General features: G+C 39.7%; 1 protein-coding gene across 1 annotated transcript in view; it reads left to right on the top strand.

Moving 5' to 3' along the window:
* Window positions 1-22,615, top strand: part of LOC122815986 (sulfotransferase 2B1-like) — a 539,545-nt gene that overhangs the window by 136,358 nt on the left and 380,572 nt on the right. The window contains exon 2 of the mRNA XM_044088868.1: window positions 20,882-21,036. Coding sequence (XP_043944803.1) covers window positions 20,901-21,036 — 136 coding nt within the window. The 5' untranslated portion in view covers window positions 20,882-20,900. The remainder of the gene's footprint in view (window positions 1-20,881; window positions 21,037-22,615) is intronic.

The raw sequence follows: 22,615 nt of genomic DNA, 5'->3' as shown, positions 1-22,615 counted from the left end.
TAGGGGGTGAGAGGGGGGTAAAGTTAGCACTGAACTTGTCTGCTAGGATGTTGGCAATATCAATTGGTTCTGTAATTTTCATGCCTTTGTGCTGTAACTCAGAGCAGATCTGGGTGTTGCCATCTAGATTCTTGACATAGCTATAGAATGCTTTGTGGTTGTCCTTGGATTTAGTGGCAATTTTGTTTTTGTAGCTAACTTTGGAGGATCTTATAAGGGATTTCAGCTTCTTACTGAGGCTGACCAGGAAGCTTCTCCACTCATGGGATTTTACTCTATTTTGCAACAGTTTCTTCCTTCTGTTGTACAGTTTGTTTATGGCAGGGGACCACCAGATTGGCTTCCTTTTTTTGGAGGATAGCGTCTTGGTTCTGTTTGGGATAGCATGATTCATGCACTTGTGTAAGTGCTTATAGAGTGCATTTATGTAGCATTCATCAGTTGTAACTGTATTGTCCATCTGCATGGGTGTCATGAAGTTCACCACTTCTACCTTAAGAAGCATGAAGTTGGCTTTGATGAAATTTTTTACTGTGGTTTCCTTAATGGGGGTGGGGGCGGGATGAGGATATCAAGGTTGATAAGCTTATGGTTGGATCAGACCAACGAGGAGTTGACTTCAGGTGTGGAACACTGGTCACTCATGTTGGTAATGACTAGGTCTAGGATATTGTTGCCCCTGGTGGGGGTGTGGATAAGTTGATCTAAGGCATTGGAGTTTATGAATTCCAGAAAGCGTTGAGCTAAGAAGTTGGTACAAGAGTAGTTTTCCCAGTTGATGGTGGGGTAGTTGAAGTCGCACATTTTTAGGGTGTTTGGTTGAACCCTAATATTTTCCAGTACATCAAGAAAGGGTAGTGTGAATCCTGGGGCATGGTGGGGGATCTGTAGCAAGCTACAATTTGGATTGCAGTTTTGATTAGAGTTAGTTGCACTTGCCACTTGGATAACCTCGGATGCATTATGCTGAGCAACCAGCCTGGAGGTATGGATATCCTTAATGAATATGGACACACCTCCGCCTTTGGTGTTTTGGTCCAGGTTACGTGGCCGAAAAGTGTGGTATGAGTTATAGCCTGGCAGTGCAGGGGTGCTGTCTGGAGCCTTGAACCAGGTCTCAGTCACTGCACAGATATCGATGTTCTCTATTTTATGGAGTGCCTCGAGTGAGTGCATTTTGAGATTTAGACTTCTAGAATTGAGTAGCATTACCCTCAGTTTTTGCTTGCCTGTTCCTGTTATGGTGGTGAATTTGTTATTTGAACCCTGCCTAAAAAAGGCACTTTAGGGGCAGCAAGAGCCTTAACCAATATCCGGAATCCCAGTGGCGACAAGTGCAAGCCATGTGTGGCAAAGCATCGTGGTCTGTCGACCATGTCATCCCAAGCAGACAGATACTGGATCCCCTTAGAATGACACCAGAAGCTTAGCCAATTGTTGAAGTCAATAATTCTGTCCTTGTACTGTGGAATCATTCTGGGCGATGGAAGAATGCTGCTCAGGGCTAGGGTCATACCTGCCCGGGTTACAAGATCGGAGAGCTCTTCCATGTCTCTTTTCATGTAGTCCAGGGAGGTACGTCTCAGGTCATTCACACCAACATGGACAATGACAGAGTCATATTTTTACTTGTTGTGGAGTGACCTGAGTGCATGGGTTATGTGGCGGATCCTGGCACCCGACAGGCAGCTGACAGTAACCTTCTCCTTGTTTAGCCTGGTGAGTGGGACATCAGTGTGCCTGACTATAGAGTCACCTATGACTAGTGTGTTGGGTACGTTGTTTTGCCTTATTGACTGTGGTTGAGTGGCACACTGAGTATGTGGGCTATGTGTCATTTGGGTTGTGTTTGGGGTTGGAGGTTGCTTGCGTTTCTGCTTTGGAGGTCTCTGTTGCTTAGACAGATTATTATTGAGAGCCTCTGTGAATGCTTTTGTGTTACTATGTGTGGATTTTGGTGGTGTAGATTTAGTGAGACTATGTGATGAGTGTGGTGTGGTGCAAATTTTTATCTTCTCCTCATGACTGTCAAGTTCAGGCATGGTTGGAGAGAGCTTTATCTTCAGTTTGGCTAGATAAGTGCATGTCTCACAGGTTGTAGTGTTGGGTGGTAGGAGGAGAAGGTTGTCTGTGTACATGAGGCAATTTCTACATTTCCTCAAGTTGCCCAGATTCATCAGATAGATAGGAGAGAACACTGGGAGCTGACCCTTGGACATGCCTGAATAAAAAAACTATTTTCCTCTAGATAAGTGAGGAAAGTGAGTACAAGAGCTGTTTTTCTCTAACCAAGTGAGAAAAGTAAGTACAAAAACTGTTTTCCTCTAGGTAATGAGAAAGATTGAGTGCTATAGTAATTAGTAGCTTATTTAGTGCTTACAAGTTCTGAACAAGTGCTGAGCATGAATAAGCAAATTTAAGTGCTAAAACTAAGAATCTGTATCTGCACTAGATGAGTTACAGAACAGAAACAAGTGCAAATGCAGGCTTTCAAATCAGAAAGTTGAGAGAGATGGAAGATTGCCCAAACGGCCAATAACTACAATTTCTGGGCCAGAACCACTCCTTATGTGGTAGACAGGTTACCTAGTCCTTACCACTCCCACTGATAAGCTAGAAGGCTTCCCTCCAGCACAGAAAGGCTTGGGGGACTCTGAAGCTTACATACAGTCCTGGATACAGCAAATCTGTATCTGGAACACTGGTTACAGGAAAGGTAGGAAACAGGCTTACATTTTTTTTTTTTTTTTAACAGAAAAGTAGCAAAAACAGTAGTAAAAACAATTTACATGCAGTGCAAGCTAGCACACATGAGTATGTAGCAATATTAGACCAAACACAGTTTAAAAATGCAATTAAATTAAGTGCAGAAAGACCACAAACAAAATGGAAACACTGCAAACGATAAACTACTGAAAAGCGGACAAGACGCAATAAGAGAAAGCTGTTAAAAACACAGGTTTAGTACTCCAAGTAAAAGTTCCAAGTAAAAGTTAGCGCTTTCGGCAAGTTGATTAACCCGCCTTCTTCAGAAGTCTGAAGAAGGCGGGTTAATCAACTTGCCGAAAGCGCTAACTTTTACTTGGAACTTTTACTTGGAGTACTAAACCTGTGTTTTTAACAGCTTTCTCTTATTGCGTCTTGTCCACTTTTCAGTAGTTTATTATTAAGTGCAGAAAGAGTTTATTAGGTAGAATGTGGTAAAGAGATGGGACTGGGAGAGTGTCCCAGATCAAATATACAGTGGGGCGGGCAACTGCAAAAGCCACCAAATTTAAACTACAAACCAAAATTAGGGAGGGTGAGTGGGACAAACAGTTTCAACAGAGATCTAAGCAACAACTAACAGTACAAACTTTAAAACCAAAAAAATATGCTCAGCTCTGTATATTTGCAGATCACTCTCTCAACACAGTGAGACAACAGTTTCAACAGAGATCTAAGCAACAATTAACAAACTCTATAACCAAAAAAATATATACTCAGCTCTGTATATCTGCAGATAGTCTGTAAGGCAGTCTCTCAGAACACAGGTTCCAGCAAAGGAAATGATGCAGGTATTAGTTGTTCATCTAGTGTTACATACAGTATAGCATCAAAATGTGACCATGTAACATTAACTGGGCAATTAACATTTCAAGGTTCTTCATCTAAGCATTGGCCTTAAATAAAATAATTCATTAATATATGTCTGGCTATCTACCTTACTTACCACAGTCCACTAACTTTCTTTATCTTTGTCACACAGCTTGTTCAGGTATGCCATGCCTAACAGTGTATGACATAGACGGCTGCATAGAATGCAGCTGAGTTTGGAAAAGGAAATGATGCAGGTATTAGTTGTTCATCTAGTGTTACTTCTCTAAAAATATTTCAAGATGAGATGTGTGAGTGGGTGCTAGAAGAATGAAAAGTCATCACCATGATGTAATTATTTTAATGTGGCTCTAGAAAGGACTGTAGGAAGTGTTGCTCAGTTTGTGTGCCATTGATTACACACATGAAGAACAAGCTGTGAATCTCATAAGCAACTTCTGGAACAAGAAAACAGTCTATATAGTCCAAACCACCATAGATTAAATGAAAACAGACAGTGACATTGGATTATGAGGTGGTACTGCACATTTTGGTCCATTGTGTACCCAGCAGATGTGATATACTTATATTTCATGAAAGCCTTCATTTTTGTAAAAGGAAAAAACTTCAAAGACCAATGCACGTTAGGTTCAAGCAAGGCACCCTTTATTACATGCAGCAAGGAAGCAAAGCATGTAGGTACAGGATTTGTCTGGCTCTTGGTGATCAGTATATTATTCTTATACAGTTCTCTTCATGTCATACAGAAAATGTTACTATTCTATTGCTGACGTAGTTGGGCACAGCTTTCTGTATGTTTCACAGAAAATGTTACCAGACTTATTGCTGACATGGTCAAATTATTTGCTGTCTTGCAAAAACATTTTGAGGAAAAACAACCAGGCCTTGGGCTTATCTTAGCCCACCTTAACTTTTCAATTCTTCAGTTGTACAGTTCTAATACATGTGTTACATTTTGTCTAGATTAAAGGTACATTTCTAGCTTTGGTACAAGTAATGCTGACTATGGTTTATACTTTCAAGCATCTATTGTTTTCTTTATCAAAGCTTCTAGCAGCTGCATATTTTCTCATGGCATAAGCAGAAATGAAATATCTCTTTGTTAAGTTTCATGACATTAGCAGAAATGAAATGTCTCTTGTTAAGTTTCTAATAGCTGTGCAGATTCATGCAGTGTGAACAGAATAAATGTATTAACCCTTTTAAACCTCGAGTGCACTAAGCATGCACATTACTATTATATATTTTTCTAACATTTCCCCCCTTTTAATACTTTTATTCTACTTTCAAGATAAGCATAAACAGTTTTTTCTTCCCCTAACCTCTTCATGCTCAGGATTTGCAGTTAAGAGAGTCATTCAGTTTAAGCTCATGAAAGCATTTTCAGTTTTTTTATCGATTCTTCAAGTTCAGCATTGTGGTATAAGGTTCCTGAAACTGAAATGTCTACAAAATTTTTAATCAGTCTTTTTATGCAGGGGATGCAGCAGCACACACATACCACCAGTAGGATTATTCCTACACAGATGGCAATCAGAATGTTCATCAGGATGCTGCCCCAACCCCCAAACAATTTCTGGAAAAAGTCCATCAATGGATTTGGTCCTGGTTTGGTCATGGCTGACACCTGCTGAATCACCTCAAGATGGTTGTCTATCTCGTGTTTGTGGTCTGGAATATATGAACAGCACTCCTCCTGGATTAAAGCGCACGTACCTCCTCTCGCTGCTAGGTTGAAGTCAAGAGCCATGCGATTTTGAAGCACCACTGTTCTCATGGCAGTCAGTTCATCAGTCACCAATTCTAGGGCAGAAAAGGTTGCATTGCTCATTATTTCGAGATTTTCTCAGTTCCCAAATTGATTTAGTTGCTCCATATGCTGGTAGTACACCTGCCCACGATATAACAGTATCACTCAAGTCCATGTGTGTAAGTCCATTGTTCCCTGAGCCCATAGCATGATGGTTTTTCCAGCGCGCATTGATTTGCCCCACTGGATTAACAGGCTTCTTGATTTCTCGAACATTCCGAATTTTCCCTTGAAGTAAAACTGCTGTGTGTCGTATGGCCAGAACCAGCTGCCGGACCAATTCTCAGGTAGCCATTTATATGCTTTTCTACCACATATAAAGTAACAATCTTCTACTTTAGTAGTAACTTTACCATACCCTGGCTCTGCATGAAACATTTTTTTGTCAATTATAGACAGTTGTCTATAGAGGTCAGCATTATGTTTTACTTCTTCAATTGTCCTATGCATCAGTTCAACAAATGTATCATAGCTCGTGTTGCAATAGGATCTGATGTTATCATGTTTAGTGTAGCATCTATAGGGAACAGTCACATTGCAACTGCTCCAACCCACCTTGACTGTATCATTCTTATAAAAACACACAGTTCCCTTCTGTCGAACAGACAAGTGCAATGCTACTTTATCTTGTGATGTGACATCTGATGTATCATGAATTAGGTCTTCCCAGGTCTTGTTGGCTCCTAGGGGAACTGACGTTAACAGTAACCCCCCATATGCTGTTGGTAAAGCTGTGCAAATCCAGCAATTCGAAACATTGAAGGTTTCAGCATACACATATTTGATTGCCTGGTAAGTGTTAAAGTTTGGGTGCCACTCTGCACGCTTGCTCAGTTCAATTTGTGTGGCTGAGAAAAGGAATGGCCACAACAAAAAGATTATTGTCACTAGTACAGTCAACAGGATGGTTATGCAATACTTTTGTGGAAATGGGTGTTCTACATTTCTGTTTTCTCCGGCTCTTCCAAATAGGTGTATTTGGATCTTACTGGATTCCGTCATTTTTACTTTGGACACGTGCTCTTACTCTCTGCTGTAATAGGACCTTCAGCACCGATGGTTTCTTCACTGGGGTTGAGATGGATCAGTCCTATTGATCTGACCCCCCTTTGTAGCCAGGCTGTGTGCTGAGGGCCCCGATGGAGAGGTAAGATTTTTGTCCAACTTGGTTCTTAACCAGCTTGTAGTGTATCAGGTGTATCCACAAAGCTAATTCTGCTATCTTGACTGCAGTGGGTGTCGAAAGAAGCACCTGGTAGGGACCTTCCCACCTTGGCGATGCCCAGTTTTTTCACTTGATGATTTTGATCCACACCCAGTCTCCTGGCGTCACTGCCACTTCTGATGTTTTGGTTTGTTTTCTATCTGAAACAGAATTTGACTGCAACAGATGTCTAGAACTCAACAACTTTTTCATATATTCAGCTAGTGTAAAATCAGCTTCCTGATCTGATGAAATGAGAAATTTCCACTGGGGTGTATAATAAGCCCTTCCAAATAGTTTTTCAGAAGGAGTCAATCCTTTTGTTGTAGGGACAGTTCTCATGCTCAACAGTGCCAGGGGTAAACAGTACAACCAAGTTTTTTCCTATCTCAGCTATTAATTTTCTCAATTTGTTTTTTAGTATACCATTATGCCTTTCAACTAGCCCTGCAGATTGCGGATGGTATGCACAATGATTTTTTAAAGAAATACCAAAATGCTTACTCAACTGCTGCATGGTTTGATTTACAAAAGTGTGTACCATTGTCACTGTAGATTCTTTCCAGAATACCAAACCTAGGAATGATTTCCTTTGCAAGTACTTTTGCCACCGTAGCTGCATCTGGATTTTTGGTTGGAAAGGCTTCCACCCATCTGGAAAACATATCTACAATGACAAGACAATACTTCTTATTTTCACATTTGTTCAATTCTATGAAATCCATACAAATAGTGTGAAACGGATTTGGTGGTTTAGGGAAACTCCCTTGCTTGGACTTTAATGCCCCTTGTGCATGATGTTTGTTACAAATCTGACACATCAAACAAAATTTTTTAGAGTAGTTTGTAAATCCGTACGTTGTGAGCACCTGGTTCACCAGCTGTACCATCTCCCCTGTTGAGACATGGCACTGCCCATGGCTCAACAATGCTGCATAGCGAAACAAATTAGAGGGTAGTATCGGTTTTCCCTCTCTAGAGATGTACAGCCCCTTTTCGAGGATTGCTCCTCGTTTTATCCATCGCTGTTTTCCAGCTTGCATAGTGAGTGTCTGCATTGTTTTTAACATATCTAGATCTAAAGTTTCAGAGGGTTGTAATTCCTCATTTAAAAGAAATACTTCTGTGGCTGCTTGTTTTGCAGCTGTATCAGCTCTCGCATTACCTTTTGAAATCCTATCTTGTTGCGTGGTGTGAGCTGTGCATTTACAAATGGCTACTTTCTGAGGTAACTGAATAGATTCTAAAAGATCTAAAATAAACTGTGCATGATTTATACGTTTGCCAGTAGATGTTGTCATTCCCCGTTTTTTTCACTGTTGCGGAAAAACATATACAGTAGAAAAAGCGTACTGGCTATCAGTAAAAATGTTTACACATTTACCCTTTTCTAAGGTACATGCCCGTCTCAGGGCAATCAATTCTGCTACTTATGCAGATAAGTTGTGTGGTAAAGGTTTTGCTTCTATAATCCCAATATCAGAGACTACTGCATATCCTACTAGGTTCTGTCCTGCAGGACTCCTTTTGCATGAGCCATCCACGTAGTATGTTACCTTGGCATCATCCAAGGGGACATCCGTGAGATCTTTTCTAGGTAGTGTCTTTTGCTCAATTACCTGCAGGCAGCAGTGCAGTGTGCCGTCTGCAGGAGTTGGGAGCAGAGTAGAAGGGTTTAAAGTCGTGAATCGTTCAATTGTCATATGAGGTTGGCTCAATAATATAGTCATACAGGAAAGATGCCTAGCAGGGGAAAGATATGCCACCTTTTCTTGTAGTAAAATAATCGTGACTGCATGAGGTACTCTCAAAGTGAGAGGGGGGAACAAGACTACTGAGGCTGAAGCCTGTACTGCCATTGCAGCTGCAACTACTGCTTGTACACAGTGGGGTAAGGACCATGCCACTGGGTCTAGTTGTGATGAGTAGTAAGCAATGGGGCATTGCTTATCCCCATGCTGTTGTGTTAACACTGATGTCATGTAACCCTGCTTACAATCTACGGTTTGGAAAAAACGTTTTTGGTAGTTTGGCAATCCCAGAACTAATGAGGACGCTATTAACTGCTTTAGTTTACAGAAGGCAGATTCTGCCTCTGGTGTCCATTGTAACAAATCCTGCTCTGCCATAGGCTTCTGATATATAAGGTCAGTCAGAGGTACAGATTCCAAGGCATAGTTTGGAATCCAGCTCTGGCAAAAATTAGTTGCACCCAGGAAGGCCATCATTTCCTTCTTGATAGTGGGTTATGGTGCTTGCAAAATTGCTATTTTTCTGTCCTCATCTAACGTTCTACCTTCCTTGGATATTACATATCCTAGGTATTTGACCTGTTTTTTCCAAAGCTGCAGTTTATTTTTATTTACCTTATGTCCCTCAGCGGCTAAAAATCATAGAAGTGCTATGGTATCTTCTCTACAATCCTGCTGGGTGGGGGCCGCCAGCAAGATGTCATCAACATAAAGTAAAATCTGACTGCCTCTTGGTGGGGTGAATCCCGCCAAGTTGCTTGCCATTTCTTGTGAGAATATCATTGGACTTTCACAATATCCCTGTGGTAGTCGCGTATATGTATACCTTTTCCTCCGAAATGTAAATGCAAACCAATACTGGCTATCAGGGTGTATTGGTATCGAAAAGAACACGTTGCTGATGTCTACCACAGAAAAATACTTTTGTTGAGGTTTCAAATCATTCAACAGGGTGTGTTGGTCTGGCACCGTGGGTGCCCTTGGTATTACTGCATCATTTACGGCTTGTAAATCTTGGACCATACGCCATTCTCCATTGGCCTTTTTAACTGGAAATAAGGGTGCGTTACATGGTGAATCGGGAGATTCTACTAGTATCCCTCCTTTAAGTAAGGCTGCTATAATAGGCTTTATCCCTGCCTCTGCATCTTTTCTTAAGGGATACTGTCTTTTTGTGGTCTGAATGCTGACTTTGGCGTGATAGTAACTGGTCCTGCTGTACGAATGAGTCCTACATCTGATTTCCCTGTTGACCAGAGAGTCTCTGGTATGTCTCGTAAGGCATTCTCTTCCTCCTTTAATAGGAATGTCAATCAGCTGTCCTCGCTAGACTGCAAGTGCACAGCTGGGTTGGTCTGAGTTATCCAATTCAACTTTTGTACTTGTATTCCTTGTTCTGACAGTTCTAGTTCTGTCTGTTTCTCCCATCTCCTGACTTTTTCTCCTAGGTCTGCCCATTTTATATTTCTGTTTTTGGTTATGCTAACATGTGGTAATCAATTAGATTTATAAAGTGCAAAGAACTCCTGGGGCAATGAACAGCAAGCTACTCTGTTCCCTTCTGTGTCCCAGTACAGGTTACACATTATCAATCTGTTTGCATGATTTTTAAATAACTTTTGCTCATATTCCTTATCAGGTTCTGGTATGTTGCAATAATACAGGGTATAGTGCAACAGGTGTTGCTTATCAATGTCAAGGGAGATGAATTTGCTGATGGCTAGGTTCATTAACTCTTTGGTCACAGTCCCTGGACCAGTCGTAACCAAGTCTTGGCTGTACCATTTTACCCTCTGATTGCACTACAAAGGTGTTAATTTGTCACTGTGCTTCCATACCCTGCATGGTTGGGACTACTGCTATACCAAATAGCTGCAGGTGGTCTCTGCCCAAGAGGTTTACTGGGCATTTTGTAGAAACTACAATTTTGCTTCTTTGTGTCAATCCTGAAACTGGATCAGTTATTGCAATGTTATGGGAGAGAGGCTCCCGATACAGCTGTCCATTAGCTGCTTTGACCAGTATGTAATCAGGTGACTTTGTGCTTTCTGGCAGTTTGGAGGGGTGTATCAGGGTTCGTGATGCCCCTGGGTCACACAAAAATTTGACCTTCCTCCCTTCTACCAAGAGTGTAACTTCTGGTTTCATGTCTGCTAAATAGAGCTCCAAGCTCAATAAAGCTAGGTCTAATATTTCATTTTCTTCATTGTCACTAACTTCCTGCACTTCCTCTACTCCCTCTATCTCATTTGTCCTTTCTTCGCTAGCCCCTTCTAGTGATTCTTGACTACCATATAGTCAGTCCTCACCCTCCTTGTCTTCCGTTGTTGCCTTCTTGTTTTTCTTGCAATCCCTTGCCAAATGTCCCTTTCTACCGCATTTAAAACATTCTCCCCTTTTTTTCCGCCCTTCAATGTCCTCCGATCGCTGATCAGATTGTTTGTTTCCCTGCGTGTTTTCTTGCCCTTTTCCCCAGACTGTACTACATAAATTTCTGCTCCATCTTCTACAGAAAATACTTGAGCTTTCTTTTTCTTTTTGCTATTAAAATGCTTTTCGTCATGCCTAGCATATTCAAGTAATGATTGTAACCTGCTTGTACGATGGTCTACCATGTGTTTTGTAATAAAACTGTTTATAGGCATGCTACTGCCTTTTAAAAATGCATTTTTTAACTGCTGTTCATATGGGGAATCTTGTGTTTGATCTTCAGGAACCTGCATTCCACAGTGGTTATTAAAACATTATAACAATCTGGCATAATACTGATCAATTGTTTCACCTTCTTGTTGGATGCATTGATTAATTCAAGTCCAGTCTGCCCTAGGTTTCCATTTTTCAGAGATGCGGTCTGTAAGACCTTTTACTCTGGTGTCTAATTCTGTGCTGCTATGTGGGAGGGGTCTTTGTGCAGCATCACAGGGATTCCAGTTCCCACTAATCATGTACCAATCTGGCCCTACAATTTGTCTAACTGCTTTTTCTATTTCTTCTCTGTTTAGGTTATAACTCAACCTCATTCCTTGTAAATCTTCTGAGAATTTTCTAAAATTAACCTTTGGATGGAGAATTCCCTCAGTGGCTTTCCGGATATCTTCTGGAGTCCAAGGTCTATACACTAAGATAGTTGGGTCCTGATTGTCTTGACTTGCCTGAGGATTGGGTACTTCTATAAGCGGGCATATTTCTTCTTCTTCACCTATAGATCATGAATTCTTAACTATTTGCCATAACTCGACACCTTCTTCTGAATTACCTGCCTTTGTTCGGGACCTGGTCTCGATGGGATTTCTAATTTTAGTCAGTTTTAATTTCACAATATCTCTATCTTCAGTGACCACAGGATATAGTAGGGGTGGACTAACCTGTTCAGTTGCTTCATATTCTGGTAAGGGAGGCGGAGGTGCTGATGCAATTACTAAGTTATTATCCTTACTTATATCCTTATAACTATAAGTTGCTCTGCTTACCAGTTGAATAACCTGCATTTTTTCTGCATTTTGACTTTGTATTGCATCCCTGAATGTTACTATTTTATTTTAACATTATCTTTTTGTCCTCTTTCCCTCCTGTACCAGCTATCCCCTCAATGACCCTGTGTTTTTGCCTGGGTTGTATCCCTCTATTATCTCCACTAGGGTGCTCTCTGCATACTAACCTTGGACTCGTTCAGGACTTCTCCTGCCACCCTCTACCTCAGGAAAACAAGAAAGTATGTCTACCTAGTCATGCTGTATTAAGTTATAACCAACTGTTCCTGCTAAGCTTTTAGATTGCCACTAGCTAAGCAGCCAGCAGCTACCCTTTCCCCTTATTCCTTCATTACCACCTCACACACTCCTTGGATGGCTATATAGATTATCCTCTCTCTCCCATTTAGTATAGCTCTACGCCTGGAAGCTGCCTTGTTTGCTTATTGCACTTCCACTGTTGCCCACTACATGTCACCCTTTCCTCATCTCTATTTGAGATACTAGTATTCATTTCTACCCTACACTTGTATTCTCACCTTCCTACCCCAATCCCTTTCCTCCTTCTAATACTCTGTCTCTTTTTGCACACTCTCCTCCTAGGCTACCTTCTCTTGCCTTGACTCCCCTTGCCTTCTCTGATACTTTTTCCCTTCTCCTCTGGTCTACTCTGTGTGCCCCGCTCCGCTTTCTCCCCCTACCCCCAATTCCCACCCACCCCCAGGGGTCCTACATTTAACTTGCCTCTAGACACACCTCTTACTTCTTCCACCCTATCACACTCACAGCCTCACAAATTGTGAACCGCCCTGCAGTTAGCCACACCTACTTACCTACTATAACCAGCCCCACCCCTCTCTCACTAACACGCCTAATATATCACAGCCCCTACCACTTGCCCTATACTCCCACAGTATTTCCACCTACAACACACCAGTAAACCACACTTACTCACAACTATTTTATAATGACTACCACTATCCTCCAGTCACAACTGAAACTACCTATCTCCTTCTTACTATTATCCCTTCTCATAACTACCTACTTCCTAACCTCCTATGAACACTCCATAACTGTTTCTCTCTCACTTCCCTCAAAACATACCAGTACACTTGCAACATCCCCACCTCCATCCTTCTTACATACCTCCTCACAATCCATATACCTACTTGCCAAATACCACAGGCTATTACACTGCAAACTACTAAAAACTAAAACAAAGAAATTGTTCGACACCTTCCTAAAACATAAACTTGAAAACTATTTTACACTACTCCATCTACTACAAGATGGTGACATACACCCCAACCCAGGCCCTCAAGGTACTACTACCAAAACACACAAACCCTTCTCTCTTTCATCCACTACACCCTCTAACTTATTAACCTTGGCCCATCTCAATATACGTAGCATCTGTAACAAAATTAGTCAACTCCATGCCCTATTAGAGGTGCACACCTTTGACATTCTATGCTTATCAGAAACTTGGCTAAAACCTTCTATTAAAGACATTGAAATTACCCCACCTGGATATAACATTGTTAGACTTGATCGCACCTCCAGGAAGGGAGGTGGAGTAGCTATTCTATATAAAACAAACCTAAAGCTTACTCTTCTTGACCTTACCCTTACCCAAAACAATAATGCTGAAATAATCTGCTCCAAAATTCAAATTAATACTACTAAAGCAATAAACATCATCTGTGCATACCTCCCCCCTGGAAATAACATCCCCACTTTAGAACAACTTCTGGAACAATTCTCTAAAAACCTCCCTCAAGAAACACTATTCCTTGGGGACTTTAACATTGATTGGAAATCTTGTAACAATGCTAACCCCACTTCCCATATAAACCTTTTTGGTTTCAAACAACTAATTGATATTCCCACTAGAATAAATAAAAAGAGCAAAAAAGAAACCACCTTAGACTGGATTCTTACAAACTCCCCCTTACAAAACTACCAAACTGGCATCCTTCCTGATGACCTTAGCGATCACTCCCTCACCTATGTCATTAGAGCTAAAACTAATCTAAACTTACCTACCTCTCATAGAACACTATACTCAAAAAAAACAATTTAATCCTGAACACTTTCAAACAGAACTTTCACAATACAACTGGACCCCTCTAAAACACCTCTCACTTAACAATGCCATTGAACATTTCAACTCAGCATTCCTTGCTATCTTAAATCAACATGCCCCAAGTCATATCATTAGAACAAAGACCAAAACAGCACCCTGGCTAACCTCCAATACTAAACAAAAAATTATACTCAGAAATAAATCTTGGAAAAAATGGCGTTACTCTAGAAACCCAACAGATCATCAGACCTTTAGAGAGCTCAGAAACAATACCAAAAAAGCTATCCTTTCAGATAAAAAGAATTATTACTTTGAACTTCAGCAATCCACCAAAAAAGAACCAAAAAAGTTCTGGTCTACTGTCAATAATCTACTTACCCCAGGCAAAGTAGTTACACCCAACCCACAAAACTTAGACCCTGATAACCCCTCTTTAATAGCCAATAACTTAAATACCTTCTTTACTACTTCCATACAAAGTCTAGCTAACCACTTATCTCCTGATGCTTCCCAACTGCTCTTAAGTAACATCAACTACTTCCTTCCTCCCCTTCAACTTCAACCCATACCCACCTCCTACATACAATCTCTCTTACAAAAACTTAAACCCACTACCCCCTCAGCAGATAAGCTTCCTGCTGAATTCCTTCAAGTAGCAGCTAAAGCTATTGCCTACCCTGTTTCTATCCTAATAAACAGATCCATAAAAGAAAGTACTTTTCCAGCAATCTGGAAGATATCACACATCATACCCTTACACAAAGGAGGCAAATCCACTGACCTTTCTAACTTTCGTCCTATAGCGCTATTATCTCCACTAGCTAAAATCATGGAAAAATGTATACACAAACAACTACTTAACCATCTCCTTCATAACAACCTACTAGCAAACACTCAACATGGATTTAGACCTTCACATAGTACTACCACTGCACTACTTTCTTTTGCCAACACCATCAACTGTAACCGTAACAACAACAAGCTAACCTCTTCTCTTTTCCTAGACCTGTCAAAAGCCTTCGACATGGTCAACCATACACTTCTTCTACACATATTAAAATCCCTTGCCTTGGATTCCTCTTCCTTAACCTGGTTCTCATCTTATCTTGAAAACCGACAACAAGCAGTACTCTGGAAAAATTCTCTATCTGCTCTACTACATATCTCTTTAGGAGTACCTCAAGGATCTATACTAGGTCCACTATTATTCTCTATCTTTATTAATGATCTCCAATCATCTATCCAAAACACTACCTGTATACAATATGCAGATGATTCTACCATTATCTGCACAGCTTCTACTCAATCTGAACTCCAGTCACTCACACAATCTACCTTTTCTACCGTCGAACAGTGGTTCTCAAAAAGATGTCTTCTCCTCAATCCCAAGAAAACAAAACTACTACTATTCTCACCTACCCACAAATCTTCTCAACTAAACTTCTATTACTGCAAGTGATAATTCCCTCATCTCCCCAGACTCTACTACCAAACTGCTTGGTGTTACTATTGATAACAATCTTAACTATGATTATCACATCAATGACACTATAAAAGCAGTTAATAAAAAGATTGGTTCACTGTACAGAATTAAACCCTTCCTTACACCAGAAGCACGGACCACCTTAGCACAATCACATCTTATCTCTACCCTACTGTATGCTTCCTCTATTTATACTAATCTCTCTAAAAGCAACCTGAAGAAACTTACTACATCCTACCACAATATAGCTCGTTTTGCCACAGCATCCCAGTATAGAACTCACCACTGTCTAAACTTAAAACACTTACTAACAAGCTTATCTATCAACAACTCTTAATAACACATAACATTCTATATCAACCATCAAAGACACCTGCTCTTAGTAACCTCTTGACCCCCAATAATAACTTGAAACAGCTGCGCTCCGCCGAAAAGCTACAAGTCAACACAACTAGAATTACAAATTCTGCAGGTAACTGCCTTTTCTCCAACTCAGTAGGCAAAATATGGAATAACCTCCCCTCACACATTACCTCTCTAGGCTCCTTTCATCTTTTTAAAAAAACAACTTCTTGTACATCTGAACAACTTCTGGCTCTGCTCTTGTACCAATCCAGACTAATCTACCTTCTACTTTCTACTATCATACTTCCTTATTTCAAAACTGCAATCTTTCTCTGTGATCACAAATGACTGAATGACTGTACTGTTACTACTGTTAAAAAAAAAAAAAAAAAAAAGGTACAAACGATGTCTTTTACAAGTATGTATATACATATATATACACTAATATGTATGCAAGGACCTGGAGGGAGTGTAGTTTTTAAAGAATGAATGCCTTTCTCAATAAGTAGATAGCACTATGTGTTTTCTTATTACTTGATCTAGACTAATATGTATGCATTGTTGCTCACTGTCTGTGTCACAGGCATTTATTGTAAATGTTTAATTTCTATAACCTTGTTTTAATCTGTGGAGCTTTTCTCCCCGGGCCTCCACTGAAAATGGAAATTATCCAGCTGGACTAGCCCGGTCAACAAATGTAAAATAAATAATAATAAATAAATCCTCCTTATCTAAAAACATTGCTTTTGAATCTTTGTTTTTTTGTTCCCTACGGTTTACTTCCTCCAGCCACCTGTGTGCCTGAGGAATTCCTAATCGACGTTGCTTTTTTACCCGACCCTTGGAATCATTTTTGAGCTGTTTGATAAGCTTGATAAGCGAGGAATTTTCTAATTTTCCATCAAATTCGTATTTATTAACCCATTTTGAATAATATCTAATATTGTCGGCGTGCTGCGACTGCATATATTTTGCGTCTTCCATTAATGGTGGGTTTTGGGGTCTTTTGTGCAATTAGTACCCATTTTGTTTTACCCGTTGATCATTACGTAACTTCTCTTAATTTTTTAACGTGGTACCACGGATTTTGTTATAGTCTCTTCAGAATGACTGCCTACTTATTCTGTTTCTCCTGATCTATAACAAGACAGTAATCTTTTTTGGTCCCTGACTTGCAAAAATACAATCTGACAAAAACGATACACATCTAGTCCCTGATCTAAAACAGAAAACAGAAAAAAGTAGATTCACTTTACCTGAGCCTACATGATTGATCACCGATTCGCGGAGACCCGTCCTTTAGTCACAGATCAGAAAGTGGCTGGCCTCTTTTGAACGACAATTCAGTCGGAGGACTTTCCATATAAGAAGAACCAATTTGTTTTTTTTCCCCATACGGTTTCAACCACCTGGCCGTCTGATCGGAGGTGAAGAGAGGGTTCTGGTCTGAAGGACCAATCTGTAAAAGGAAAAAACTTCAAAGACCAATGCACGTTAGGTTCAAGCAAGGCACCCTTTATTACTTGCAGCAAAGAGACAAAGCATGTAGGTACAGGATTTGTCTGGCTCTTTGGTGATTAGTATATTATTCTTATACAGTTCTCTTCATGTCATACAGAAAATGTTACTATTCTATTGCTAACATAGTTGGACACAGCTTTCTGTATGTTTCACAGAAAATGTTACCAAACTTATTGCTGACATGGTCAGAGTATTTGCTGTCTTGCAAAAACATTTTGAGAAAAACAACCTAGCCTTGGGCTTATTTTAGCCCACCTTAACTTTTCAATTCTTCAGTTGTACAGTTCTAATACATGTGTTACATTTTGTCTAGATTCAAGGTACATTTCTAGCTTTGGTACAAGTAATGCTGACTATGGTTTATACTTTCAAGCATCTATTGTTTTCTTTATCAAAGCTTCTAGCAGCTGCATATTTTCTCATGGCATAAGCAGAAATGAAATATCTCTTTGTTAAGTTTCATGACATTAGCAGAAATGAAATGTCTCTTGTTAAGTTTCTAATAGCTATGCAGATTCATGCAGTGTGAACAGAATAAATGTATTAACCCTTTTAAACCTCGAATGCACTAAGCATGGATATTACTATTATATATTTTTCTAACAATTTTGGTGTTGAATCAGGCTTTAGGCAAGGGTGGTTGTCTGGATGTCATGGCTGGGGAGTGCTGCAGAGGAAAAGATGAGAAACTGAAGGAGAATAAATAGGAAATAAGCCAACAAACACAAGTGCGACTTCACAAAAAATGATGATCTCATCTCACGTAGGCCCCTTGGCTAATAGACTGCCAAAGCATTGATTCTTTTGGCAACAATTTTAGAAGTCTTTGATGTCAGTATTGTCGCTAAGCTTTAAAATGTATTCTTAGCAAAGCCTTAGTGTATCAGCCTTTCAGGATAGCAGTTCATTGTATCAGATGTCAGGTTTAACAGATATCATGGTTTTAGTTTTAAAATATTTATAACTGAAGAAATGCTTAACAAATCTAGTCTTTTGTGCTGCATGCAGGGATGTTGCCTTCTTTTAGTTTAACACTTTAAGTAATTATAGTTTGAGCTTACTCTTCATTTTATTTCATTCTAACAAATGGCCATAAACTGAATATTTCTTACTGTTTTGGTCCACCATTTTAAATATGCTGTTGTTAAAACCTCACATTTGAACAATGTACTGTACATGGAAAAGTCTTTTCTGAAATGTGATATCTCATCTTTATAACTAAATGGTCTTGCAACAAGATGTTCAATATGATATTTCATGGGGCTCTAGGGCTGTTAGCCTAGTGCCCTTCTCTGAACCTATGATTAAAGGCTCCTAGAAAAAAGAAGTTCAGAATTTGAATAAAAAAGGCTGGTTTGTCTCAGAATTATGAGCTTGTCTTTAATGTTGTAAATGTTTTCATAACTGTTCACAGGTTTAAAGGTAAGTACTACGTTATCTGCCCTTGTGGGACATTTTAAGCCTAGCCAGTTTCCCTTTGATGCTTGAATTAACCTGTCCCATATAGTGTTAGACTGGGCTTACCTATCCCATGGTCAATAATTATATTACCTTTAGTGAGAATAAATGGTCAAACCATAGATAATTTGAGGACCCGTGTGTGGGATAAAGGGTTTAGCAGCTGCCTCTATCCATTAGTAGTACAGGGACGCAGTTCTGGGGTACATGTTCAGTTACCCCTTCATAGATCCAAGTTGAGAATGAATATGGATATGAATAAGCTTTGTTTTATGTGGATTGAGAGGCTGTTCCACAGCAAAGATATCTCTGTGAGATATACCTGTCCCTCCAAACTGATATGTCGATGTTGCAGAAGAGGTTTAGACCCCTGAACCAAAAAATTCTGATGTCATTTGACTTGCTGATGTGCAGTAGGTCCATCAGTACTGGGTTAGAGGATGCCATGTATGCCAGACATAGGTCTGCTCATAGCAGTCGGTGGGATACGGAACATAGTGACGGGGCTTTGTGTTGGTCCATGTAGGACATATTGTTTAGGTCTTGTATCCTTTTAGTAAGGTATCTCTGCAGGTGTTCCAGTTGTTGCATGTGTCTGGACAGATACATGCCAAAGGGGGCATTACATGCAATGGCTGGCATAATAAAGGCTGAGCAAAGGCAGATAATGACATCTCTAGATCTATTATGCTATCACTTTGCTCATAAGCTGTGTAATATAAAAGTACTTTTTTTATGAAAGTCGACATGCTGGTTAAAAGTTAGGGCACTATTCACATAAATTCCCAAATCCTAAACAAATGGATCAACTCTTAGGGACATATTGTCAATTTGGTAGTTCCCTGGGGTAGATAACTGCTCAAAGAATAAGATAATGCATTCTTTTAGCATTTAGTTTCAGCCCATGATTCTGGCACCAGTTATTTGCTTGGGGCAAACCTTCCTACAGGATGCCTAAGTTATTTGGGAATTCAATAACTGCTCCCAGCTTGCAGTCATCTCCGGATTTAGCCTGAGCCTTTTGGTATTGGCTTTTACTTCAGAGAGGTAGCTGTCAAACAGGAGAGGACCCAGCACTGAACCATGGCAGACTCCACCAGTGAATAGTCTCTTTGAAGAGCTAACTTCCCCTATTTTGATCTCCTGCCTCCTATCTATGAGCCAGTCAACAATCCAGTAGATGTGTAGAGGGTTTATTTCCAGTTTAATTTTCTCTACTAATATGCTTGAGGGGGGATTGTGTCAAAAGCTGAGGTATGTGGTGTGTACCATTTTACCATCATCCATTGCTTTGGTGACCTTTTCAAAAAAATCCACCGGTTCGAGTAAGGATGACTTCCCCTTGACAGATCCAAACTGAGTCAGGTCCAGTATTTGGAGATTTCTTATGTCCTTGTTGATTAGTTCCTTGATAAGTCTTTCCAAGGTTTTGATACAAGACTGGGCACATTTATGGGTCTGTAATTGCCTGGGTCTGTGGAAAGTCCTTATGTAGGGGAATGACTGCAACTTTTCTCCATTTACTTGGTATAAAACCTGTGTGGAAGCTGAAGATGAAGGTGTTGTGTGTGTGTGTGTGTGTGTGTGTGTGTGTGTGTGTGTGTGTGTGTGTGTGTGTGTGTGTGTGTGTGTGTGACATGCGACTGCTATTCCACATATGTAAGAAATATAGAAATAGATGTCTTTTCACAGTAAACTGATATTAGACCCCTACATATCTCTCAGTTGTACAGATTTTTGCAGAATGCGCAGATTTTTGCTTCATATTTTTGGCCCATTTTTTCATAAAAAATGTGTTTTTCTTGCAAATTATTGGCAAGTCATTGATGATTGAAGACAGACAATAATGACAAGCCTTTGAGTTTCAGACTTCATACCCTTCAGAAATTTCATACTAATGCTAAACCTGTTATTTTATCAATTTTCTAAGTTTGTAAGAGCAATGTTTAAAAATTGTCCTTATTTTTGGGCCTTTGTCCCCCCTTTATTTATATCTCTGTTCAGACTTCTTGTTCTAAGAGGTTAAGAGATATGGACCCCCAAAATATGAGTCAGTTTTGGTGTGTAGGTTAAAACTTACTGTCTCACACAACTGAGAACTTATCCTGAATAACTTGTGCCTGCTTCTTCTTTTTCTTTTTATTATTTCTGTGCAGAAGGAGCGTTTCTTCTAAGATGTCTGAGCAATATACAAGGTACAAAGGGATTCTCTTCCCTTCTTTCTACTGTACTATGGAATCTCTCAGTTACGCAGAGAATGAGTTTCAGGTTAGAGATGATGACATCTTCATTGTTACATATCCAAAATCAGGTGAGTAGTCTAAAACAAATGTCAAGTTTCTATGTGGCCATACTTATTTATTTATTTATTTATTTATTTATTTGCATTTGTTTAACCAGGATAGTCCATTGGGCTCGAAGAACCCGTTTTCAATGGAGTCCTGGGGAGAAAAGCCCCACATACAGATTACACAAAGATGAGGATATACATATACATTACATGGGGTTAAACATTGTACAGTTTATGTAATTAAACATGTAGAGAGAGCTAAAAACACAGGTTATAAGAGCCAATGTGTAATGCTACCTGGGATTTTGAGTGACAGAAGAGAAAAGTACTAGTGTAAAGAGTAGGTTATGAGGGGTGACAGCAGTATACTGGTAGCCCATGAGTAATGCTACCTGGTGTTTAGAGTGAAAGAAGAGAAAAAGTACTAGAGTAAAGAGTAGGTTATGAGGGGTGAGAGCAGGAGTACTCCCATGTGGAGGTTAGATGAGAGTGGAGTAAAAATATTAACATTTAAATTAAATGCTTCATTTTCTACAAATTGTCAGAGAAACATAGTTTTAAGTAAAGGAAAAGTGCAAAAGCTTTATTATGACTTAATTAAAACTGGTTCCTTGCATCAATCAATAAAGCTCTAAACAATGACTAACTTTATCCTCAAAGAAACCTGACAAATAGTATCTGAATTGCTTGTTATGTAGGAAAATGAGTTCATTTCTGCTATAAATGTCACTTAAAACAAGCAAGCATTTCTCAAAGCACCAGAATGCTCATGTGGTGTTTTTGTATTGCTGCCTATTGGCCTAGGTCATAGCTGAAAAGGTTATAGTGTACGATTTTACTTACTCGGCTAACAAATAAATGAAAAGAACAGTGCATAATTCAATATACAAATCTAGTTATAATTTGTGTTCATAACCTACTCTAGAAAATGTATGAAGCATTTGGTCTTAAAATGTGATAAGAATGACTTATTTTATTTGTTTATTGGCATTTGTTTACCAGGAAAGTTCAACCGGACCCAAGGTACTTATTTTCAGCAGAGGCCCAGGGAGAATAGCTCCTAAATACATATAAAATAATTTTCAGAATACATAATTATATGTATAGTAAAGAACTTCAAAATGAATGTTATATAACAATGTGTATAGCAATGATGGAGTTGAAGTACGTAGTAGAATTTACAGTGAAGTACATGATGAATAATATATATCTATAGCTATATAGGTTCATAGATAAGTACTAGGCTATTTGCCCGATGGCATCTATAAGCATAGCCAGAATGCATTTGCTTTCGCCACCCCCTTAGATTAGTTCCCTGTGCCTCTGTCCAGCAGGGCCATTAGTTCCCTGTGCCTCTGTCCAGCAGAGCCACTGCAATGATCCCCGAGGTAAATTTTCTGTTTCCCATCCATTCGTCAAGGTTTCTCTTGAAGAGTGTTAGTGAGGGGCTCTGCCTAATGTAGACTGGAATCCTGTCCCAAAGCATGGGGAGTTTCTGGGACAGGAATCTATCCCTCCAGCACGTCCTATTTATCATTATGGTGAGGTTTAGATCCCTAGAGCGTGTGGTTCTTGGGGATTTGTTTTTTTTTTTAGGTGG

This window comes from Protopterus annectens, chromosome 1.part1 (assembly GCF_019279795.1).
Source record: "Protopterus annectens isolate FY-2018-M chromosome 1.part1, PAN1.0, whole genome shotgun sequence".
Classification (NCBI taxonomy): Eukaryota; Metazoa; Chordata; order Ceratodontiformes; family Protopteridae; genus Protopterus; species Protopterus annectens.
This window is presented reverse-complemented; position numbering and strand designations above follow the sequence as displayed.